Raw genomic sequence first — 26,647 nt, 5'->3', positions numbered from 1 at the left:
ATAGTTTAAGCTGTAACATATAAAACATTCAAAGAACTTCGCTTACTAAGATATTAACGGGCATTAACCAGGGCTCCATTCAGCACTGAAATATTTATTAATACATTATTGAATTATTTGTTCCCTTGTTTTATTCATAGCTTAACATCTCAGCACTTTTGAAATTTAATTTATTTTAGGAAAAAAAATGGATTTCGCCAGGTTTACAGAGCTTAATGTCATACCTTACAAAAAACGTGCTCCAAAAGGTAGGTTTTTTTAGGGAACATGATTTAGTTAGAATGGCTGAGCTTTACCAAGCCCACATATAGGATAGTGTCAATGCACACAGAGAGTATGCAATTAGTGTGCAAAGATGAAGTGATGACGGAGTAAGGGGGAGGAGGAACAGAAGAGATAAATGAAAGTAGAAGGCGAATACATGCCAAAAGGATTAATAGGATGTGGCTAAATTAGGTAATAAAATTAAGATGAGACTATATATTTAAAAAAAATAAAATGTGAATGGCTCATTTCCATACATAAAATCTTTATTGATTTCATATCATCACTCATGACAATAATTTTAAAAATTGACAGTTTTTATACATACCACACAGTCAGAATCTATTTTCTGATTAAATGAAGGCTGGCAAGTCATCTCCCTATCTCAAAGGCTAAGGGATTTTCGGTGTGTGAGACTGCTAAAGTTACATAAAGCAGAAACTAAATAATAAATGTAACCACGGGCCCTCTAGGACCAGTCCAAACTGACCCCATCTTATCCACAGAGTAATTAAGAGCTTTTTTCAGGAACTGAGACCTGTTGTCCAATTCAGGCCAGTTGAGACCACCAACCCATCAACTGAGCCTGCGTGAATGCTCAGTAAGTGGCCCTTTTGATATGAACAGGCTGAAAACTCCACCCTCAGATCATGCTAACACCACCATTTCGTGAACATGCATCCTATGAGGAGCGAGGAAGCTTGACTACACTTGGGCAGGTCATCAAGTACTTCATTTCTCCTGACTTCCAATCATCTATCTCCACACTTGACACAACTCTGCCCTTCATTCCATAAATTTTGCCCCAAGCCCCAGATCAGGGAGACAGATCTGAGAGCATATGCCTCCTGTCTCCTTGCAGACTGATCTAGCAATAACACTGTTTTCTTTTCCCTAAAGCTGATGCCGTAATAATTGGCTATTTTTATGTCCATTGGGTAGGAGAACCCCATTTTTGTGCAGTAACATAAACACTTCTTGTTTTTATTCTTTTTCTATATAAATCATTACTCATTAAGCATTTGGAGATAACAGCAAAACTGTCTGATAGCTACATTTTAAAAATTACTAGTTGCAATGGAAATTACTGCACAGCCTAAAAGTCATAGCATTGGCTTCTCAAATTCTGCAGCAACAAAGGATGTTTTATTTTCCTGCTTACAAATGATGATCCAACCTTTTGTCTTTTCAAACACAACATTTATTCAAAATAAATGGCTTTCAAAATGGATTCAATGCTTCAGTTTGCTTTGACTTTTATCTTTTAAAAAGCAGTGTTGATTGCCTCCTCGCTTTTCTGTCATGTACTTTATCCTTCAATGGCTTGAATTTGTGTTAGTATCGTTAAGGCCTTAAGCCACCATAAATTTTCTGCTATTTGTTTTTGTTTCTGCTTTTGATGAGGAAGATTGTCCCTGAGCTAACAGCTGTGACAATCTTCCTCTACTTTGTATGTGGGACGCCGCCACAGCATGGCTTGATGAGCAGTATGTAGGTCAGCACCCAAGATCCGAATCCATGAACCCCAGGCCGCCGAAGCAGAGCACACGAACTTAACCACTACACCACTGGGCTGGTCCCAGATTATTTATATTTTGAATTCAGTGAATGTATATTTTATACAGTCCCTGATTGTTGATGTTCTTAAGTGTCATAATTAAATTTTGTTCTTTCAATAGCAGGTAGATATATCACTAAAATAGCTATTTTCCCAATAAAATACAAATTACCTAATTGGCAAGAAAGACAATCAAATATTTAGTTCTGTGTTACTGTTTTTCTGTTAGCAACAAAGAATTTACCATGGCTCTCACAGAAATTTTTGAACCCCTTTTTATTTTCTTTAATCATTTAAGCTCAGAAAAGACTCAGGGGAAGAGGAAGGGCATTGATCATTAAGAAATAAGTCACTAGTAATAAACACCACTGTGATTTTATATTGACCCACTAGCAGGTCAGATTAATGTATAGATGGAGGTGCTGATATCAACAAACTAATTCATTTGTAACACTTTGGACAATGCCACAGAAAAGTGTGATGCTGTCTGCATTTTTTGAAAAAGAAAATGTGGGGGAATGGGCGGAGCAAAATGGCGGGGTGAGCTGACCCAGGATTCTCTCCCCTCCAAAATACAACAAAGGATTGGAAAAACCGTGACAGAGTTTTAACATAATAAACATAATGCCAACACGTCAGAGACCTACAATACCAAGAAGGTGGAGATCATAACCTTGCTTACACCCTCGGAGGCGCTGGAATGGTAGGAGAGAACATCGCTCCCTCCCCTAGAGTCTGCGATGGTTGCTGCGCAGGTTGGGAAGGAGCGGGGGAGGGGCCGTGCGACCGGGGGAACATCCAGGACTCCTGCCGCTGATTCAGTGGAGACCCGCTGAGGGGGGGTAAGGCTTCCGTCCGCGGGGACCCCATAAATCAAGGGCCTCGGGAGACCAGAGAACAGAACTGATCTGAACCTAGACCGCAGCGTGTGAGTAACAGCCCCTCCCCCCCAGTGAAGCCAGTGGGCGCAGCCATCTTGCCCCAAGGCGGAGAGCTCATACCATGCAGCTCTCGACCCCCATCTAGTGCCGACAGGCTGTAACTGCAACCGAATTCTACCACCATGAGAAAAAACCGCTCCTCTACCATCCAGCAACTTATAAAAGCCCCAGACCAGAAGGAAAACAATAAAAACACAGAATTAAGTCCTGAGGACTTGGAATTAGGTAAGCTAAGTGATAATGAGTTCAGAGCAGCTATAATCAAAAAACTCAATGAGGTAGAGAGAAAGATAGAGAAACAAGCCGAGTTCTAGAGTTACTTCACAAAAGAGATTGAAATCATAAAGAAGAATCAAACAGAATTACTACAGATGAAAAACACAATGGACCAGATAAAACAGAATACGGATTCCCTGAATGCCCGTGTAGACACCATAGAAGAGCAAATTAACGTAATTGAAGATAGACAGGCTGAATGGCTCCAGACAGAGGAAGAAAGAGAACTAAGAATTAAAAAAAATGAGGAAAATCTCTGAGAGATAGTGGATTCAATGAGGAGTAAGAACATAAGGATCATAGGAATTCCCAAGAATGTGGAAAAGGAAAATGGAGCAGAAAGTGTGCTTAATGAAATTATTGAAGAGAACTTCCCAAATCTAGGGATCGACGGAGAAATGTGTGTAGAGGAGGGTTTTAGATCTCCTAAATTTGTCAATGTAAAAAGACCTACTGCAAGGCACATAGTAGTAAAGTTGGCAAAAAGGAAAGATAAGGAAAGAATACTCAGGGAAGTAAGAAAAAAAAAGAGAATAACCTATAAAGGAGCCCCTATCAGACTGTCAGCAGATTTCTCTACAGAAACCTTACAAGCTAGGAGAGAATGGAGTGACATATTCAAAGCTTTAAAAGATAAAAATCTTCAGCCAAGAATACTCTATCCAGCAAGAATATCCTTCAGATACGAGGGAGAAATTAAATCTTTTCCAGACAAACAAAAGTTAAGGGAATTTGTAACTAAAAGTCCTCCATTACAAGAAATCCTCAAGAAGGCTCTCATACCTGAAAAAAGAAAAAAGGGAGAAAGGAGACACAATCCACAGACTAGGGAGACCGATGGGTAGAACCAGAACAGGATAGCAAATATTCAACTATAGCATTAGGGTAAAGGTAAGGAAACTACCAAAGCAAGGACGATCTTATCACTCTAACTACAAATTCATAAGACGAGTTGGAATAAAAAATGAAAATAATTATTTAGGAGGGGAAGAGCAAAGGGTCTAAATTAGTATTGGTCAAGTAAGTAAGAGACCACCAGAGAATAGACTATATTATACACGAGATTCTAAATACAAACTTCAAGGTAGACACTAAAATAAAGTACAGAACAGAGTCACAAATCATAAGTAAGGAAAAATCTAAGAAACCCAGCATAAGAAATTGCAGTATTAAATGGGTAGTCTAAAGCAAACAGGAAAAGAAACGCAGGAAAACAAGATAATGAGCGACAGATTGACAGCATTAAGTCCACATGCATCAATAATCACTCTCAATGTAAACAGATTGAACTCTCCAATAAAAAGACACAGAGTGGCAAAATGGATTAAAGAACAAGATCCAACAATTTGCCTCCAGGAAACACACCTCAGCCCCAAGGACAAACACAGACTCAGGGTGAAGGGATGGAGGACAATACTTCAAGCAAATAGCAAGGAAAAAAAGGCAGGTGTTGCAATTCTCATATCAGACCAAGTGGATTTCAAAATAAGACAGGTAAAGAGAGACACAGAGGGACGATATATAATGATCAAAGGGACACTTCATCAAGAAGAAATAACACTTATAAATATCTATGCACCCAACACAGGAGCACCAAGATTCATAAAGCAACTATTAAAAGACCTAAAGGAAGATGTTAAAAACAACACAATAAGAGTAGGGGACCTCAACACCCCACTCACATCAATGGACAGATCATCCAGACAGAAAATCAACAAGGAAATAGTGAAGCTCAATGAAAAACTAAAACAATTGGACTTAATAGACATATATAGATCACTCCACCCTGAAGGAGCTGAATACACATTCTTCTCAAGTGCACATGGAACATTCTCAAGGATAGACCACATGTTGGGAAACAAGGCAAGCCTCTACAAATTTAAAAAAATTGAAATAATAACAAGCCTCTTTTCCGATCATAGTGCTGCAAGGCTAGAAATTAATTACAAGAAAAAAGCTGAGAAAGGCACAAAGATGTGGAGACTAAACAACACACTACTGAACAAGCAATGGATCACTGAAGAAATTAAAGAAGAAATAAAAAAATACCTGGAAACAAATGAAAATGATAGCATGCCATACCAACTCATATGGGATAGAGAAAAAGCTGTATTAAGAGGAAAATTCATTGCAATACAGGCACATCTTAACAAACAAGAAAAATCCCAAATAAGCAACCTTAAAGTACACCTAACTGAACTAGAGAAAAAAGAACAAATGAAGCCCAAAGTCAGCACAAGGAGAGAAATAATAAAAATCAGAGCAGAAATAAATACTATTGAAATGAAAAAGGCAGTAGAAAGGATCAATGAAACAAAGAGCTGGTTTTTTGAGAAGATAAATAAAATTGACAAACCACTAGCCAGACTTACAACGAAAAAAAGGGAGAAAGCTCAAATAAACAAAATCAGAAATGAGTGAGGAGAAATAACAACAGACTCTGCAGAAATACAACAGATTATAAGAGAATACTACGAAAAACTATATGCCAACAAAATGGATAACCTAGAGGAAATGGATAAATTCTTGGACTCCTACAATCTCCCAAAGCTCACTCAAGAAGAGGCAGACAATGTGAACAGACCAATCACAAGGAAAGAGATTGAAACAGCAATCAAAAACATCCCAAAGAATAAAACCCCAGGACCAGATGGTTTCCTGGGGAATTCTACCAAACTTTCAGAGAGGATTTAATACCTATCCTTTTCAGGCTATTCCAAAAAATTAGGGAAGATGGAACACTTCCTAACACATTCTATGAGGCCAACATCACGCTGATACCAAAGCCTGACAAGGACACCACGAAAAAAGAGAACTACAGGTCAATATCACTGATGAACATAGATGCAAAAATTCTAAACAAAATTTTGGCAACCAGAATTCAGCAATTCATCAAAAGAATCATACATCATGATCAGGTGGGATTCATACCAGGGACACAGGGATGGTTCAACATCCGCAAATCAATCAACGTGATACACCACATCAACAAACTGAGGAATAAAAACCACATGATCATCTCAATAGATGCAGAGAAGGCATTTGACAAGATCCAACAGCCATTTATGATAAAAACTCTGAACAAAATGGGCATAGAAGGAAACTACCTCAACATATAAAGGCCATATATGACAAACCCATAGCCAACATCATACTCAATGGGCAAAAACTGAACGCCATCCCCCTGAAAACAGGAATGAGACAAGGATGCCCTCTATCACCACTCTTATTTAACATAGTTCTGGAGGTCCTGGCCAGAGCAATCAGGCAAGAAAAAGGAATAAAAGGAATCCAAATAGGGAGGGAAGAAGTGAAACTCTTGCTGTTTGCAGACGACATGATCTTATATATAGAAAACCCCAAAGAATCCATTGGAAAACTGTTAGAAGTAATCAACAACTATAGCAAAGTTGCAGGGTATAAAATCAATTTGCATAAATCAGTAGCATTTCTATACTCCAGTAATGAACCAACAGAAAAAGAACTCAAGAACACAATACCATTCACAATCGCTACAAAAAGAATAAAATACCTTGGGGTAAATTTAACTAAGGAAGTGAAGGACCTATATAATGAAAATTACAAGGCCTTTCTGAGAGAACTGGATGATGACATAAGGAGATGGAAAGACATTCCATGTACATGGATTGGAAGAATAAACATAGTTAAAATGTCTGTTCTACCTAAAGCAATCTACAGATTCAACGCAATCCCAATCAGAATCCCAATGACATTCTTTACAGAATTAGAGCAAAGAATCCTAAAATTCATATGGGGCAACAAAAGACCCCGAATTTCTAAAGCAATCCTGAAAAAAAAGAACAAAACGGGAGGCATCACAATCCCTGACTTCAAAACTTACTACAAAGCTACAATAATCAAAACAGCATGGTACTGGTACAAAAACAGGTGCACAGATAAATGGAACAGAATTGAAAGCCCAGAAATAATACCACACATCTATGGACAGCTTATCTTTGACAAAGGAGCTGAGGGCATACAATGGAGAAAAGAAAGTCTTTTCAACAAATGGTGCTGGGAAAACTGGAAAGCCACATGTAAAACGATGAAAATTGACCATTCTTTTTCACCATTCACCAAAATAAACTCAAAATGGATCAAAGACCTAAAGGTGAGACCTGAACCCATAAGGCTTCTGGAAGAAAACGTAGGCAGTACACTCTTTGACATCAGTATTAAAAGGATCTTTTCAGACACCATGCCTTCTCAGAGAAGGGAAACAATAGAAAGAATAAACAAATGGGACTTCATCAGACTAAAGAGCTTCTTCAAGGCAAATGAAAACAGGATTGAAACAAGAAAACAACCCACTAACTGGGAAAAAATATTTGCAAGTCATATATCTGACAAAGGCTTAATATCCATAATATGTAAAGAACTCTCGCAACTCAACAACAAAACATCAAACAACCCAATCAAAAAATGGGCTGAAGACATGAACAGACATTTCTCCAAGGAAGATATACTGATGGCCAATAGGCACATGAAAAGATGCTCATCATTGCTGATCATCAGGGAAATGCAAATCAAAACTACACTAAGATATCACCTTACACCCGTTAGAATGACAAAAATATCTAAAACTAATAGTAACAAATGTTGGAGAGGTTGCGGAGAAAAAGGAACTCTCATACACTGCTGGTGGGAATGCAAACTGGTGCAGCCACTATGGAAAACAGTATGGAGATTCCTCAAAAAATTAAAAATAGAACTACCATACGATCCAGCCATCCCACTACTGGGTATTTATCCAAAGAGCTTGAAATCAGCAATCCCAAAAGTCCCATGCACCCCAATGTTCATTGCAGCATTATTTACAATAGCCAAGACATGGAGGCAACCTAAGTGCCCAGCAACAGACGAATGGATAAAGAAGATGTGGTATATATATACAATGGAATACTACTCATCTGTAAAACAGAACAAAATCATTCCATTTGCAATAACATGGATGGACCTTGAGGGAATTATGTTAAGTGAAATAAGCCAGCGAGAGAAGGATAATCTGTGTATGACTCCACTCATATGAGGAATTTAAAATTATGGACTAAGAACAGTTTAGTGGATACCAGGGCAAAGGTGGGGTGGGGGGTGGGCACAAAGGGTGAAGTGGTGCACCTACAACATGACTGACAAACATTAATGTACAACTGAAATTTCACAAGATTGTAACCTATCATTAAATCAATAAAAAAAATAAAAAATAAATAAAACAAAATTAAAAAAAAAAAAGAAAATGTGTACATTGTCCTAAAAGTTTACAAAGACAACCCAAAATCACAGCAATACTTAGATAGGAATGTAACAAAATAATTCCAATAGTATCTCTTTTTGTATCGGTTCAGTCCAGAGTCCCCCACACTACTATTTCCATAATAGATGGAGCCTATTGAGAAAATTTCTGTGTCAGGGGTTCTAATTGCAGAAAATACCTGAGAGTTAACTGTCATACATCATTGATTCTAAGACATATTTTCCCACATTATAACATGTCTGAAATAGAGATTCATTTTACCAAAAAGAAATGCTATGTTATAGTTTAACTGACGTTTCACATTTCTTTGTGGTTATAATAATGCTGAATCTTTTAAGCAATGACATCTTAGATTCAATGAAATATGGTATATGCCAGGTAGAATCTGTGCCAAATGGTTTACACACGTTAAGTAATGTTCATATACCCACGTTACAAGTGATGAAATTGAGTTTAGAAAGATTAGAGTAACTTGGCTGCTTATACCATTAAAAAATTGTAGCATGAGAACTCAAGTTTAAGACGGTCTGACTTTAGAGCAAGCCCTTGCTCTAGCCGGACTACACCATCTTATACAGGACCAAGAATTAAGAAGTGTGCAGAACCAGATCAGCTTCATATAAAGATAAATGTCAGGTGCTTAGGAAAGCCTATTTGACACTTTTTTTTAAAGGTCTGTATTAAGAAAACACAAAAAGTTAAAAATCTATTTTTTAAATTACTTTGATCACAGTCAGTGGTGTGCTGGTAAATATTTAACAACTGGTTTGAGGAGGGATAGGAAGGGTAAATCCTAATTTGTAGTGTTCGCTGATTTTTAGAGTGTAAGTATTCTCATTGTGGCAGATTTCAAGATACCAAAGCGAAACAACTGGCTTACAAATTTCTTGAATAGTTAGTTAGTCCTGGCAAGCTGTAGGAGGCAGCTCCAGGGCACCACTGCCAGTAAATGTTGACTAATGATGAAGAAAACATTTTATCTCATGATCATATCTTATAAAATCTTACTTGCAACATTAATTCAAATTGACTGGGAAAGAAGGACGAAAAAACAATAAAATTATCATAAAACACATATAACAATATGGTCGCCTGTTTAAAGGGAGGGTGTGCAGAGGGAATAATAAATCTGGACAGGATATTTGTCTCCAAGCATATATTGAGCTTCTACTGTGAACCTGGCACTTTCAAGTCTATAAATAAACAGCATGAATGTGGTGGTCAAACCTTAAGGATTTTCTAAGAGAGAGGGGGAAAAAAAGCTCAATAAGGAAATTCAGAGTGTATTCTAAATTTGAGAGTGTTGCACATAATAGCAAAGGCTGAGAAAGAATGCCAAAATTTTTAAAAGTTTAAAAGAAAAAGAACCATGAGGAGGAAATAAGTTTTAATTTCATAAAACAAGAACCATTAAATTTAGAGAAAATAATTTCACACACTAAAATTGGATAAATAAAAATTCAAAGATAGTCTGCTGTGATATGCAAGTTCCAACTGGATAATGTGTTTACAAGATGACAGGCCAAAATGCCAGGACATCTAACAGAAGACTTAGCCAGGACAGTAGAAGTCAAATTCCATTACATAGGCTCTAAGGAACTACCTATAGACTTTTGTTGTTCTAGAATTTTCTCAGTTAAATATTGCTTGAAATTTGTAGGGTGTTGGTTGCCTTTGTAAAGCAAAAAATAATCCTGTTTGAAAAGTGGTATTTATTTTAACTGAACAACTAACACTGAGCACGTTTTGTATCTCTCCACATCTTTGTTTTCAGAACGCACATCCACACCGAAAAGTATATTAATTTGGGTCAAGTATACGAACCTGAGTCTCTAGGGCTCTATGAACAGACCTTCCTAGACAGAGTCTCCTGCCCTCTGCTCTGGGGCTTTTCAGGAAACACTTTGATGTCCTCAAAACAGCTCTTAGTTAAACAGAAGTTGATCAGAGAAGGAACCAAGAAAAATTTAGAAGGGATTCACTTCCTCCTTCACCTCGCCTCTCCATGCCCTCACCTCTGTGTGGTAAGACTCAGAATATCCTTTTCTTCCTAGTTAAAATGCACTCATCCTCCAGACGCAGTTCAGGTGCCATCTTCTTGATGTAGGCTTCCCTGACAACTCCCGGTCACAGCAATCTCTCCAGACCCAACCGTGGTTGCCTGCACCACTTTCTTTTGGTATCTCATCAAATGGGGCCTGTTTTGACTCACTTGTGTTGACAGATATGTCTTGTCTGCCCAACAGCCCTGAGAGCAGGCAGGATCTGCATTGTGCATCATTTATATACCACCCACTGGAGTGCTGGGACATTCCTTCTTTTCTTCTTTCCTCCCTTCTACAAACGTTTATTAGCTAGCTACCTGTTCATCAAGTACCTTGCTAGGCACTGAAGAAAGAAACAAATGTGAATAAACCACAGTCCCTGCCCTTGAGTCCTTTTATGATCTCACCCCTCTTTATCTCTTCAGCCTCTCAACACCATTCTTTCAGCTCTAGACAGGCTAAAGGCTACTCAGTTCTCTACATATACTATGTCCTCTCCCCTCCAGGGTTTTGAGCTGTTTCCTCTGTGTCTAAGAATGCTTTGCCCTCTCTGCTCCCATTATATCCTCCATCTAGTTTATATCTAACACCTACTCAACCCTTCTGGTCTCAGCTTAGATGATACTTCCTCCAGGAAGCCCTCCTTGGTCCTCAAAGCGAGGTGCCCTTCTTATGTGCTCCAATGAACTGTTCCCAACATTGCACTTTCAAAACAGAGTTATAGGTGCCTGTTTATTTATCTGTGTGTATCACTAGAGTCTATTATCTACTTGTACAGATCTGTGTTTCTTTTGTGTATTAGATATGTGTCATCTGCATGTTTAGCTCCTGGCACCTAGCAGGTATTTTTTAAAAAAAGCATTGAATGAATGAATGAATGAATGTCACAAAGGTAAACAGGTTACTATCCCTACCCTTGAGGACATCACCATCTAGTGGGGGAGACACAAACGCAAACAGATAAATCATCAACACAAGATGCTAAGTTTCAAAATAGATACATGGATAAAAAGCTGGGAGGTGGGGTGGTCCAAAGTGACTGATTCTGCCTGCGGAAAGCAGGTCCTTTACCAAGGAGGCAATATTTGAGCTGAGTTTGAAGGATTTCCAAGTGTACTGGGTAGAGAAGAGGCATATAGCAGATGCTCAGTAATTACTTTAGAATGTTCCAGCAAACCTCTGTGCAGGTCTATACTAGCCTTGAAAGATTCAAACCTTCCAGCTGCCTTTTGGTGCAAGAAAGAAAAGAATAGAGTACAGCCACAAATGAAGGATTCAACTAATTAGGACAGTGGGAAGGGCAGTATTTGTAAAAAGATGCAAAAACGCAAGTGTCAAATATAAATCAAATCAGAGGTTTCTAGCAGGACTATTATCCCTGACTACATCTATTGGAAAGAAACTGCAGCAAGAAGAGTGAAACACTCAATCGCCTGATGCCAATCAGTGTAAGGAGGAGAAATTAGAAGGCTTGAGAGAAGGAAGGTTTCACTAAACACATAAGAGAAAGCTCCTCAGCTATGGAATCTATAGTCTGTGAAAGTTTTATGGAAGAGGAACAGAAAGCCAACATTCAACACAAATCTAGCCTCTAATGGAAACTGTCAAGCATGTCACGTGGAGCTGGGTCAGATGAGCACGTTATGACTCCCACAGACCCTTGTCCTCTCCCTGCAGCCCTTCTGGCTGCAAGCAAGATGTGAAAGTGGTATTAATGAAGAAAACGAGCAAAAGGACACTCTTCTCGCTTTTAAGCAAACTAAGAAATTTTGATTAGTCCTTAATTTCTAGAGGAAATGAAATTTGAGGAAGTTTAAAATCACTCAGGCCACTGCTCTAGACTCACCCCGGACCACGGTGTCACGTTTCGCATTCTAGAAACAGCTGCGTGTGTTCCTCTGTACACACAAGTTATTGATGTTGTTTCCTTTGCCAGGATTACTTTCTCCCCTCCCCCTTCTACCATTATCAATCGGCTAAAATCTATTCCATTTTCTAGACTCAGCTCAGACACTACATCCAAAAAGCCGTTTTGGAATGCGAAGTCTGCAGTATCTGTTCCCCTCTGTGGCCTTCTAGTATTTTTATCTGCTCTGTCTTGGTAACCCACCACCTCCACCAGCCCGGGGTCTTATTTATATTTCTGCTCATGGGGCCTCCAGCCATTCCTGGCACCTAATGAGCACCCACAAAATAGTTCTCAAATACATGAACAAATTAAGGAATATATTAAAGTGCTACTGGAAGATTAACTAAGTAACCTGATTAGAGCTGGGCCTCAGGAAGACAAAGCTGGCAGCAGTGTGTAGGATGACTGAAGTGGGAAGACAGCAGAATCAGAAGCAAGAAGAATCCAGGGGCTATAAAAACAGCTCGGGCTAGAGGTCATGAGGCTCTGGATGAAGGAGGTGGTAATGAGGATGGAAATGAGGGGATCAATCTGAGGGACATTTTGGAAGTCAAATCAGTAGAATTTGGTGGCTGGCGGGTGAACAAGGAGGGGGGAAAAAAGGAATATTTTTAGTTTTTCTGTTATTAAGTAGTCCAAGAGAAGAATAATGCCATTAACAGAAAGAAAGGAGTCTGGAATAAGAGTGACTTAGGGGCAGTGGAGGAGGGGAGAAAGACGACAAGAAGCTAAAAAATATCCAGAAATAAAGTGACTGAAGGGGAAGACAGGAGGCTGCAGCTTCACTGAAGCTAAGGTCTGGGAAAGCCTTAAGGAAAGAGTGCTCCAGAGGGCAGACACGATACCAAAGTCAAGAAAGATGTTGGCCTCAGCTCTCTCAGTTCACAAATCCCAAGGCAATGGCTTTTTGGACTTAGGGTCCCAGATTTAAATATAACTCCTTCCAACTGTTTGCCCTTCTCCTAACCTGCCCTTGATCTTCCACTATGAAAACCGCTGGCTGGAACTTATCACTCAACTACTAAACGACCCTGGGGATACTCTTTGATTTCATAGAATCTTTTAAGGATCTATGTCAGTTGTGCCCAAAATAAGAAAACAAGAAAAATTTGGTCAATTGGGGTATATTTTTATGTTCAAATGAAACCAAAAGTATTTAAACAATTAAAAATGCCCAGGTACTTGGTCTTATCTCTTCTGAAATATCCTAGAGAAAAAGGATATCAGAGAAATAAACATGCTTTTATTTAAACAAGACATATGGAGCAGAAGAAGTTTCCTTCATGAAAAGTTTCTCTTGGTTACTTAGGTCATATTGTGTCAGGATTAGGTTCAGCTACAATAACAGAAAACCCTAAAATAACAGTAGCTGCAACATGTAAAGATTTATTTTCTCCTGTAAAACAAGTCCAGATGTGATAGTCCATGCTTGACATGGCAGCTCCACGAAGCAAAGGAGACCCAGCCTCGCATCTTCACGCTCCATCATGGTTCAAGTCACTTCACTGTCTAACACGGATGCTGGAGCTACAGCCATAATGTCACATTCTAGGTAGGAAACAAGAAAGGGGAAGGAAAGACCAAGAGAGTTTTCCTCAGCTGTCTGTTCCTCTTTTAAGTAAACTTCCTGGAAATCCCTCCCAACAATTCTAACAATTTGTGCTCCATCTCATTGGCCAGAACTTAGTCATATGGTACACTCAGAGTCAAGAGAGGCTGGGAAATGTGGTTTGTTTTAAAATTGGAGCATGTGCCCCAGTAATATAGGCATCCCCTTGGCAAAGAAAAAGGGGGAATGGATAATGGGCAACTAGTAATCTCTTCCACAGATGCCAATTCTCATTGTTTTAAATATGGTGGCTTATTGACCTGACAAGTCCAAAACGCATTAAGGTCAAGGAAACGGAGACTTACACGTGGAATTAAAAACAAAAAACAAAAACAAGTTCACAGACACAGACAACAGATTGGTGGTTGCCAGAAGCGGGGTGGGGTGGTGGCGGATGAGTGAAGGGGATGAAAAGGTAAAACTTCTATTTATAAAATAACTAAGTCACGGGGATCTAATGTACAGCATGGTGACTACAGTTAATAATACTGTGACGCATATTTGAAAGTTGCTAAGACAGTAGGTCTTAAAAGTTCTCACCATGAGAAAAAAAAATTCTGTAACTATGTGTGGTGATGGATGTTAACTAGATTTATTGAGCTGATCATTTTGCAATGTAAAGAAATACCGAATCATTACGTTGTACACCTGAAACATATAACGTTATATGTCAATTATATCTCAAAAAAAAGTTATCAAGAGCACACACCCACAAATAAGATGATGAAGACTAAAAAGCACTAGCATTTACATATGTTAGCTAACTATGCTAATGTCATCTTTTCTTACGCCATTATAAAGTAGATTTTGGCCCAACATAAATATTGGAAAATATTGAAAATATATTTCTTATATTCAAAGCAGCAATAAAACACAAGGTTTAGCACAGTTAGTTCCTCATTTCATAATTGGTAAATGCCAGCAAAAAGGGAACTCTTCTTTGCCTTTCTAAAAAGTTTCTCCTTCAGCCAGAGATAAAGACAAAGATTGCCATGGCTAGCCTCTGTGGTAACCTGCTTCTGGAGAGAGGTTACAAGTTTTCTGCCGAGGAAGTAAGAGTCTGGCTGTTCTGCAAGCTGGATAATCACTTGTGACTTCAGACCTACTAAAATGCAATCACCTCTTCTTAGCCTTCACTCCCTTTAAATTCTTCATCGAATTCAACACAATAGATTCACCTGTCCGTGAAATTTTCTTCTCCCTCCGTTGGCCTCTGTGACATGGGCCTGCTATGTATGGTTGCCTTCTTTGACTGCTTCTTTTCAATCTCCTTTACCAAAGCTTCTTCCTCCATCCACCCCTAAAAACAATAGTCCTCCCACCTTGTTTCCCAGGCCCAATCCTTCTCTCACCCCATGTAGAAGCCGGTGGCATTTTCATCCCTTCCCTTCAATACAACTTCTGTGCCTGACTTCCCCAGGGAGGTTCCAGCTTTGGCCTCTCTAATTCTACACTTCTATCTTCTGTTAATAAAAAACCTTTTTTTTAAAACCTAGTTTTTCCACAGGCACTTCAAATTTAACGAATCCAATACTGAATTCATCCTATGGCTGTTTGCCCCCAAATCCATGCTTCCTTTTCTGTTCTCTGTCTTCACTGCTGACATGACACTCCCATCTCTCCAGTTCTTTAAACTGAAGGCTTGGACATCATCTTGGGGCTCATCTTCCCTCCTCCATCCATATCTAATCATGCACCAAAAGTCCATTGATTTGGCCTTCAGAGTGGCCCTCCCTTCTCACTGTCATTCCTTCTCATTCGGAATACTGCTATGACATCTTGAGGTGTCTCTCTGCCTTCAGTCACGCCACACACTGCTATCCCATCATATCCTACTTCTTCTAATAAAAATCTTCAGTTGGCGATACCTTGCACACAGAATAAAACTCAGATTACACTATTTGGACTTCGAGGTTCTCTATTATCTGGAACCAGTCTGTTTATCATTGTCCATACATCTTCCCCACTACTACTTTTCCACAGGAGAAGCCTAGAAAAAAAATCAATCTCGCCCTTATTTCTCCCACAGCCCTTTATGACTATCAAAAGTCACCCATGGTAGTCATCACACTCTGCTTTTTGTTCGAGTTATTTGTGTTTGTCTGTTTCCCCAGCTAGATAGCGAGTCTCTGGAGGGCTCATCCTTATCACCTCTCTGTGTTGACCACAGCACCTTTAGTTCTAATAAGAGATATTATCTTCCATGGATGTTTGCTGAATGAAATCTAGTTGTATACAGCCCTTGCATCCGGCTCACACTTTAGTTCAGACTTCAATTCAAGGATGACGCTCAGCAAAAGTAGGAGGTAAAGTTTCAGCATCCCTCCACCCCCTTTCTCTGCTCTCCTTTCACTTAGAGATGCTCAGTGCCCTCACGTTCACCACTGCCCACCCAGGCCTCTTACTGGGGTGCCTACATAGGCCACTCCTCTTGAGCAAATTCAACTCCCAGACCTTTTCCTTTCCAGTTTCTTACCAAAACCTACACATCCCTGGGATGGACTTTAGAGTCCAGTCTCTTCATTTTCTAGATCAAGAGACTGAGGCCCAGGAAGGAGACATGGATTGCCCAAGATTGCATCAAGCAGAGCTGAGATGGACCCCAGGTCTCCTGACTCCAAGTCCATCACTCTTTCTTTCACACTTTCCAGCCCATACTGTGTCTCAACACCTTCTGCCTCAGGGTGCTGTTGGCAAGGACCTGCTCAGTAAGCATCTCTCTCTTAACAACGTTTATCAGTGCTCTAACTCACAATAATGGACCCTGGATAGAGTTCACATTAGTACCCTTCTGTGATTATTTTGTTCACAGTGCTTTTCCCAGCTCCTGTATTCATACCTCAGAGAGACGCTATCTATGCTGGGATATGTAAAGCCTGCACATTTTCTGCAATGCGCTTTCTCATGACTGTGTGGTTAGTGATATTCACTGTCTAACACAATCCTCCCACACTCCCCAGAAACCATGGCAGCAGAACTCCAGAAGCCTCCCCCCACCTCCCCGCAGCTTTACAACTTCCTGGGGGAAGAGTTCAGTTCATGAATGTGTTGTAATTTCTGTGACGGGTATCTAAAGTTCTTAAAAGCAGTAATGAATGAGCCTTTTCAATACCACTTGGAAGGAAGTCAGGGACTTCACCATTGAAACTGAGTAGTAATGAAATTCAATGGCCTGCACAGAGGAGATATATGAATGCCTCAGGACAGAACAAAGGCCAGCTGAATCAGCCAAGGGCTGTTACTTCCACAAAATGGATCTACCTGAATAGGAACTTGAACAGTTTTCAAGGAATGACATCTTATCCTTCCAAAAAGTATCATGTGTTTGTTATTCATCCTGTAAAACTAAGAATCTAAATTAAATTTTATTCTAGTTTGGTATCAGTGTAGTGTTTTTGGGTTTAATCATCAGGACTGGATGATCTGAGCAAGCACTGGATCTTTTCAGAAGGAAAAGGGGAGCACTGGAAGCCTGCCTTTTCTGTAAGCTTTGATTATAGGTCTCTGAGGCTTACGGAAAGTTACAGCACATCCAATCCAACCATATATTTTTAGGTGAAGAACTGATCTCTGTTAACCTGATAATATAGAAATTATCTTATTTTGTGAAAATCCTTCTACTCTAGAAAAAAGAATTAATGGAGTAGAAACCTGGGCACTAAATTATAGTTGTTAGTAGGACTAAGTGTGTGTCCAGGCCTGACAGAAACGAATGCTCTGGACTTCATCTATTTGCTTTCAACTTATTTCTGTCCCATTTTCTGTCACACAACATGGATGACCACTTCAGGTTTCCTTTGGGAAGCATATGAGTGTCTATAGTGCTTTGGGCTAACATTAAAATAATTCCCTTTTTTGGTTTTTACTTTTCAGAAAAATAATTTAAATGGACTTCAAGAGTCTTCTCAGGGACACAGATAAATTTCTTTATTAAAACAATTGAGATAAGACAGACTCTTGCTAGATGACATCGTGACTAACTGGACAATGTATGGGAAAGTAGTTTAAAAAATATAAAGTGCTTTGTTAAAGAAGCGGGTTATTCTATCTAATTTATGCACACATTCTATTCAGTGTATTCCTTCAGCAAATACTTACAAGCACTACGTGCTGGGTCCTACACTAGATACTCTGGATATAGTCTGTTCCTGATCCTGGCAACCCTCCACCCCCACCCCAACAAAACAAAACAAACAAAAAACAACTAAGTAAGATTCCCGTTATGTTCTGTCATAGCACTTCGCACTTTTTTCCTGCCTAGCATTATTACAATTTCAGTTAAACAGCTGAGTAATTAATTGCTTACCTGTGTCAGGCATTAGAATTTTAGCTTCATGGGAACAAGTATTTCACCTCTTTTGTTCTCTGCTTTACACTCAGCGCCTAGCGCGGCTGGCATAAAAAAGACGAGCAACAAATATTGAATGGATGGATGAACGAATGAATGAAAAATCAAACGGATGTCGAAAACAGAGTATAATGCAGTGTAACACGTACTGTATGAGGCGTGCACAGTACTATGAGAATTTACAGGAGGAGCACCGAAAGCCAGCCTTGACAGGGCTGATTTCCAGGAGAGAAATTAATCTCTTCAAACTCCGAGACTCGCAGGATACCGTCCCCCACTGGCCTGCCACTACTTGAACCGGGCTTATTCTCTGTGACATGTCAGGATCGTGCCAACGTGAGGACGTCAATGAGATTGGTGAAACGACTCAGAGGCCGGCGCGGACAACGTCCAATTAGGTCATCTCCGGCTAAACGCCAGAATGAATAAAGGCTTCACCCCCAGCTGGATGCACAGAACCGGGACTAAACTCTTCCCCCGCCTCCTCCACGTCGACGTCGCACCACGGACGGCTGGTCACGTGACCCGGACCGCTCCAGCCCGGGCGCCTGGGCCGTCCTGCGCCTGCGCAGTGCGCCGGGGCGGCGGACCGAGCGCGCTGACAGCTTCCGGTCCGGTTTCCCCGCCCCTGCCTGGCTGAAGCTGTGCGGGCTCGGCGGTGGCGGCCGAGGGGTGGCGGGGGGCAGGGCGTGGGCCGGTGAGGGGACTGCCCGAGCGGGTTCCCCAGAGCCATGGCCTGCTCAATTGTCCAGTTCTGCTACTTCCAGGACCTCCAGGCCTCCCGGGACTTCCTCTTCCCTCACCTGCGGGAGGAGCCCCCCAGCGGCGCCGTGCGGAGGGACCCCAGTAAGTGCCCCCGCCTCGCCGCTCCCTTCCCCGCTCTGCTTGGCGGATTCGGGGCTCCTGCCTTTGCCCCCTGCGCCTTCCCTCTTCGCTGCGGGACGACCCCCTGCCCTTCTCGTCCTAAAGCTCGGTCCACCCTGGCAGCGTCGGTGTTGTCTTCCTCTCGCCCCAGCTTTCTCCGAAGCCACTCCGCCCTTTGGCCAAAAACTGCGTCTTGCTTCCTCTGGTCTCTGTCTATCCCACTTCCCTAGCCCCCCTCCTAGCTTCGTCTCCGAGTCTCCTCCGCCCTCCATCCCGGGGTCGCCTGTTCTCCGTGATCGCATCCTCCTCTCCATTCCTTGCCAGCTGTCAGCGCTCTACCCTGGTATTGCCTCAACCCCCACTCTCCTCCATCCCTGGGACTGTGGCCTTCTGCGACCTCCTCTTCCGAAAGTGTTTATCTTCCCCCACAGTCTCCCTTCTTCTAGCCCTTCCCCCCCCATTCAGATTTAGAGACTAAATGACGGATTGACAAGTGACTCTTAAGGGGGGTGAGTAAGCGTCTCCCAAATAAGGAAAATAACCTGTCAGGGAGTGAGCAAGAGACTACATCAGGAACTAAAATTACAGTAACATGGCCATGAAAAGTTAATTTGCTTTACTGGGATGAGAAGCCTTCCACCTATTATTATCATCAAAGTGTTAAATAAGCCCTTGCTCACGTAGTATAAAATCCCCCATCTGATTTATTAGGTTCTGCATAGTTCCTGAGAAGTTCCTACATTTCTCCTATTGAAAGGGTGTGTGTTTTGTGTTTATTGGTTTCTTCATATTTCCATTCTGAAGCACCTCTTTGGCTTTGGAGTATAGTGCTGTCATTTTGTGTTATACTGGAATGGTGACTTTTATCCCACTAAATAGGCCCCTCCCCCTTTTTAAAATTTGGAAGAAATCCAATCAAAACTATGAATTTTTACTCTGCCAATCAGTAGGGCTGTGTATCAAATAAGGTTGGTGGTCTCTGCCCTCTAGGATCTTATAGTTTGCTGGGACAAATAAATTAACAGCTACTAGGCAATGTGATTGAGATATATATAGACAGAGATATAGATATAGATATATGAGGCACTAGGGGACAATTCCTTGAAGTGGTGATACTTAAGCCTACCTTTAAAGTAGTAGTTAGATGGGTAAGAGAGAGGTAATAGCATGCGCAGAGGAACGGAGGCCTGAAATGGAATGATATTTAGAAAACTAAGGAAAGCCGAATGGCTGAGTAGGAGGATGTGAGGGAAATGTTAGGGAGGATAAGACTGTAAAGGTGGTAAGGAGCTCCATCTTGAGAAGCTTTGTGAAAGTAGTGGGGTGCCTCTGACAGACTTTAAGCAGAGAAATGACGTGGTCAGATTTGTACTTCATATGATCCCCAGAGTTTTTGAATACCTGTTATATGCTTTCGCAGAAGTGTGAAGGAAAGAGAGGAAACAGGAAAATTGGTTGGGAGGTTTCCAATAACCCGTGCAAGAAGTGATGTGAGCTTGAACTAAGCCTCAGCGGGACTTGAGAGGAAGGGCTAGATTAGAAAGATATTAAGGAAGTAGAATCTGCAGGACCTAGTGAAGATCAGGTGATGGGGTTGTAGCTGGTGAGTGAGAGGGAGTTGAGGGTGCCTTTGGCTTTTGGCTTGGGCCACGGTATATACTGAGAGAGAATGAAAGAGATAGGTATTGGACGCATTTTAAATGTCTGTGGTATGTCCAAGTAAGGGGACCAGTCGAACGCTAGATAAAAAGGTCTAAAACTTAGTAAGGATCCCTGCCCAGAGGTGTTAATTTGGGAGTGACCAGCAAAAAGTGTGAGTTCAGTTTCAAGGGTTATCTAGTAAAATGAACTGAGTAGTGAAGATGTAACCTTGGAGGAGCTCTGAAGTTTAAGAGTCACGAAGAGATTAATGGGAGGAAGACTGAGAAACGGTATCAGAAAGAGGAAAACGAGGTGAGAATAATGCCCCAGGAGTCAAAGGAGGAGAGAGTTTGATGACAGGGAAGAGTGGTCAGCAGTTACCAATGCAGCAGAGATCAGCTTAGATAAGGTAGAAAAGTGCTTGGTTTTGGGAAAGAAGATGTGACTGGGACCTCAGGACAGTTTCGGTGGAATGGTGGGAGTAGAAAGCATATTGATAGGATATTGAGGAGTTGAAAAATGAAGTTGACTTTCAAGGAGCCAGGTTGTAAAGATAGTAGGTGTAGGACTGTAGACGGGGGATGTAGAGAAAAAGAACACATTTTCTCTGTCCCACAGCCACTCCCCCGGTCCAGGTCACCGTCGTCTCTCACTTGGGCAATGGCACCGGTCTTCTTCTAACAGATCTTCCTGCTTCCACTCTTGGTTTTCTGTAATTAGTTTCCAAAAGCGGTCAGAGTGAGCTTTCAAAGACAATTTAGATCATCACACTCCCCCCTTTGTAACCCTCTGTGGCTTTCAATTACATTTAATATAAAATCCAAAGTTCCTATATGGTTTACAAGGCCCTTGAGGCCCTGCCTCCTGCCACTTCTTGCATCTCATACTCCTGTCCCCTTATTTCTTATGCTTCAAGCACACTTTTTTGATGTTAAGCCAGCCAAGCTCATTTGCTCCTGAGGCCTTTGCCCTGGTCCCTGTCTCTGCCTTGGATGCTCTATGCAGATCTGTGCATGCCAGCTGCATCTTGTCATTGAGGTCTCAACTCAGATGTCAGCATCTCAGAGAGGCCTTTTTGGTTTTTTTATTCTTTTTTAATTTTTTAAATTTTTTTTAAAGATCGGCACCTGAGCTAACAACCGTTGCCAATCTTTTTTTTTTTTTCTGCTTTATCTCCCCAAACCCCCCCATACATAGTTGTATATCTTAGTTGCAGGTCCTTCTAGTTGTGGGACGTGGGACGCCACCTCAACATGGCCTGATGAGCGGTGCCATGTCCATGCCCAGGATCCGAACCCTGGGCCACCGCATCGGAGCGCACGAACTTAACCACTCAGCCACGGAACCGGCCCCGCCTTTTTTTTTTTTTTCCCAAAGGTTTTACTTTTCCTTTTTCTCCCCAAAGTCCCCCGGTACATAGTTTTATATTCTTAGTTGTGGGGTCCTTCTAGTGTTGTGGCGTGTGGGACGCCGCCTCAGCACGGCCTGACAAGCGGTGTCATGTCTGTGACCAGGATCCGAGCCTGCGAAACCTAGGCCACCGAAGCGGAGCGCACAAACTTAACCACTCGGCCAAGGGGCCAGCCCCCAGAGAGGCCTTTTTTGACCATCCAATCTAAAATAGTCCTACCTCCTTGATGGAATTTGTTGCTTTCGATTGTATCATCTTGTTTATTTTCATCACTGTGTCTCTACTGTCCAAGATGGTAGTCTTGAGCCACATCTGGCTGTTGAATGCTTGAAATGTGGCAAATGCTACTGAGGAACTGAATTTTTAATTTTATTTAATTTAAGTAGCCAAATGTGGCTAGTGGCTACCATATGTGACACAGTTATAGATTCTAAAATTTAGGCATATACAGAATGAATACTTGTCGAAGGTCACACAGTGAAGGGTAGCCTTAGCATATGAACTCAATCCTGGCAGTTGGGAATGTAGTCATACCCTAGACATCTAGATTAATTTGCAGGATGCTTATGGGTTTGCAAATATGATTTAATTTAGTACCCTTTTAAGTCAAATTCTTAGGTTTATGTATGTTGGTATTATTATGGCTACCATCAGTTCAAGAAGAAAATAAATGGAGAAAGAACTTCTTAATCAGTGAGCCTCTTTGCCAAACCTGTATTTCACCCTTAAAATGGTGCTTTAATTTACACATAAAAATCAGAAAAATAGCTTGTCCTACTGTAGATAATTTACTTGGGATTCTTGGAATGACCAGGGCTGTGGATTTCAGCAGTCACCCCAGGCCATCTTTTACAAAACATCAGGTTTTGTAAAGAGCTCTTCCTTAAGAAAACCTGAACCTTAACTTTTGTGAGGGTGAAAATTTAGAGCGTAAAAATGAAGTTAGAGCAGGTAAGCAGGACCTGCCTTAAACTGCAGACGGTGTTTGGCTTTGCTGCTTCTCTTTATTTATGAGTGTGATAAGTGATTACGTTATTGGGAAGCAGAAATCAAGAGATCACTTTATTTTCCTAGCCTGTATAGTTTTAAATTCTTAGCCCAGCTCATCTCTAGGGGCTATGTAAAACCAAAAAAAGAAACCTCAATTACTTGTCATGAATTATTTGTCCTAGGTAAGTGATAATTTTGAAGGCTTACCTGTTGGTTTAATGATTCATTTATTTTAATGTGGATGGCTGCCATAGTGATACTTGGTACTTGGGCACCCAGGACTCTGTGCTACTCTCTTCTGTATTTGAATTGTCAGAGAATAACAGTATGACTTTATATTACTTTGTGTCTTCAATTATAAAAAGAGTCTGTCTTCTGTTGCTTTAAAAGAGATCTTGAACCTTACTAATTCCCAATGTTTAGTGATAACTATTAAAATTGTTTCTACTCAATCAAATGCTGTCTATTTCAGACAAAATTTAGTCTCATGCTTTGAAATATTAGAGATGGTAGTAGTGTGGGTCCCCACTTAATCTACGGTGACATAATTTCCAGTAAGACTCGATTTCTAGACCAGAGCTTTCTGATGTTAATAATTGAGTTGGGGAAAAAAAATACATGTACAAAGAGGGAAAATCAGAATATTTGGAGGTAATTTGGGTATTATAATATTGTGAATCTCTTAATTTACCTAATAGTAAAATAATTTCCTATTGACATACTAAAAATGTAGACCAGCTTTCCTTCTTATCTCTTTTAGCAGAAAGATAAAGGATAAAGCATGCAGGGAATTACCTTGGAGTCATCAATTAAGGTCATGTTTTAATGCAGTCACTGAGAAAAGTGTGCTTTTTAGGATAACCTAAAATTATGGAATTATTTTGCATGATGGGATACTACCCAGGGTATAAAATACCCATTTTTTATACTTAGGGAAAATGCTTTTTCTCATTTGAGGTCATACTGGGGAGAGAGAAGTAATCTGGAAGTAGAACATTTATGGGAATTTCAGAAAATTTATAGAGTTATTGGCTTTCGTTAGCTATTTAAAATTGGAAGAGGCTCTTACAGATAAAATTTTATCAATGAGGAAATTTAGACATGAGCAATCTAATTCCTTCATTCAGCCAATATTTATTGGGCACCTACTATGTACTAAGCACAAAGCAGTCTTAAAGGTAAATAAAATTGGTCCTTCTCTTCAGGGAGCTTTCAGCCAGTAAAGGAGATAAGTAGGTAAAGTTTTATAGTTTTACGTCTTATATTTAGGTCTTTAATCCATTTTGAGTTAATTTTTGTGTATGGTGTAAGATAAGAGTTCAACTTCCTTCTTTTCTATATAGATATGCAGTTTTCCCAACGTCATTTGTTGAAGAAACTGTCCTTTCCCTATTGAGTAGTCTTGGCACCCTTGTCAAAGAACATTTGACCATATATGTATCTGTTTATTTCTGGGCTCTCTATTCTATTCCACTGGTCTGTTTGTCTGTCTTTATGCCAGTACCACACGATTTTGATTACCATAGCTTTGTAATGTGTTTTGAAATCAGGAAGGAGTCATCCAACTTTTTTCTTCTTTTTCAAAATTGTTTTCACTGTTTAGGGTCCATGTCTTTTTTTTTTTTTTTTTTTTGAGGAAGACTAGCCCTGAGCTAACTACTGCCAATCCTCCTCTTTTTGCTGAGGAAGACTGGCCCTGAGCTAATATCCATGCCCATCTTCCTCTACTTTATATGTGGAACGCCTGCCACAGCATGGCTTGCCAAGCAGTGCCTTGTCCGCACCCGGGTTCCAAACCCGCGAACCCCAGGCCACCAGGAAGCAGAAAGTGCAAACTTAACTGCTGTGCCACTGGGCCGGCCCCCATGTCTCATTTTTTATGTATGCTATGATTCCAAGAAAAAGGTTGGGAATGGTTGAGCCATACAGAAGAAAGTCTTCAAACATTTTGCCTATATACACCCCAAAAGAGTTTTTCAATAGTATGTACCCCTTGCACAAAAGATGTAAATTCTGATATACTGTAAACATGGCCATTTAATAAATTTATATCATCCTTTTAAGTTTATTCAGTGAATTCTAAATACTATAGGGAAGTGATACCCACCAATATCCATTAAAAAACCTGATAAGCACAACCAGAGGGACCTATAACTAGAATATACAACTATGTACTGGGTTGCTTTGAGGAGAAGGAAGAAAACTATGATGATCTTCTCTAAGAGTAATTTTATAAGTCTTTTTTTCTCCTTGAATTCTTATTTCCATTCCATTTCCTCCACAAAATGCTATTCTAATGTAATATAGATTTTTATTATCAGTCCAATGATTTCTCTGCAAAAAGGGATATGAATTGAGAAGAAATAGATTTCCTGTGGTCATAAGGCTCTAAGTTTTAAAATTTTTCTTCTTACTTGACTGATTACAATTATTATTAGAAGCAGATAACAGAAAAAACAACATACATACGTTACAAATTTTGATAAATGACTATTAAACATAAATAACAAGCGTTATTTGAAAATCGCCAGATGAGAAGGATGGAGGAGTTTACAGTGTCTTGCTTAAAGAGAAATTTTTTTAATGCCTTGGAGTAACTCACTATAGTAATATTTGGAAGGTGTGAGAGGTGAGCCTTTATTTGGTAAACTGGGAGAAGGTGGGGTGGGAAAGTTGGCACTTTCCTAGGCATATCTGGAAACGGAGTTTCTTAAAACTATCTGTTCCCAAGTAACTCTTGGCAAATTTCCATGTAATCCCCAGATACTCCTACTTCCATCTGAAGACCCTGCTACTGCGTAAAATCTAACCTCCTCTGCCAATCTCTCCAGCTTCGCCCTTTACCATACCACACTCACCCACCACAATTTACTCTTTGCAGCTTTCTGAACCCCATGCCATTTCATATCCCTTGCATGACCATTTTCTCTCCACCTCATGGACATCTATTAAACTATTAAGACTTGGTGAAAACTGACAGTTCTTCTGTGAAGACTTTCCTGAGTCACCTATATAGAATGAACCAACATTCCTTCATTCTCCAACTATCATGTGCCAAATTATATCATAAAACCTCTTCATGACGTTTGAAAGGTTCGAAAAGGAAAGCAACGAGAGGGAAAGCTTTATGACATTGGACTTAACAATAAGTTTTTGAGTATTACAGCAAAAGCACAGGCAACAAAAGCAAAAATAGACAAATGGGATGGTATCAAACTTTAAAAGTTTTGTGAATCAAAGGATGCCATTGACTGAGTGAACGGCAACCTATGGATTGGGAGGAAATATTTGCAAATCGTATATCTGATAAGGGCCTAGTGTCCACAATATATAAAGAACTCCTACAACTCAACAGCAAAATAATCAAATAACCCAATTAAAAACTGATTAGAATAGACCACCTTTTCTTCAAAGATATTATATAAATGGCCAATAAGCATATGAAAAGATACTTAATATCACTAATCATAAGAAAAATGTAAATCAAAATGACAATGAGATACTACCTCATACCTA

At 40.3% G+C, this 26,647-nt stretch overlaps 1 protein-coding gene and 1 long non-coding RNA gene across 3 annotated transcripts in view; one reads left to right on the top strand and one right to left on the bottom strand.

The window, feature by feature from the left end:
• Nucleotides 1-18,798, bottom strand: part of LOC106782909 (uncharacterized) — a 28,782-nt gene extending 9,984 nt beyond the window's left edge. Inside the window, exons 1-3 of one of the 2 annotated variants that reach the window (XR_001380311.3) lie at nucleotides 18,375-18,735; nucleotides 18,184-18,269; nucleotides 13,490-13,816 (exon numbers count right to left, since the gene is read on the bottom strand). This is a non-coding gene — a long non-coding RNA (uncharacterized lncRNA). Of the gene's footprint in view, nucleotides 1-13,489; nucleotides 13,817-18,183; nucleotides 18,270-18,374 lie in introns of those variants that run through there. The other variant, XR_011434296.1, reaches the window with a different exon arrangement.
• Nucleotides 18,799-18,860: 62 nt separating this feature from the next.
• The window catches only part of RAB3GAP2 (RAB3 GTPase activating non-catalytic protein subunit 2), a 98,480-nt gene continuing 90,693 nt past the window's right edge, over nucleotides 18,861-26,647 (top strand). The window contains exon 1 of the mRNA NM_001309159.2: nucleotides 18,861-19,071. Coding sequence (NP_001296088.1) covers nucleotides 18,957-19,071 — 115 coding nt within the window. The 5' untranslated portion in view covers nucleotides 18,861-18,956. The remainder of the gene's footprint in view (nucleotides 19,072-26,647) is intronic.

Source organism: Equus caballus, chromosome 30, assembly GCF_041296265.1.
Source record: "Equus caballus isolate H_3958 breed thoroughbred chromosome 30, TB-T2T, whole genome shotgun sequence".
Taxonomy (NCBI): Eukaryota; Metazoa; Chordata; class Mammalia; order Perissodactyla; family Equidae; genus Equus; species Equus caballus.
Note: the sequence above shows the minus strand (reverse complement) of the source record. Positions and strands in the feature narration are given on the sequence as shown.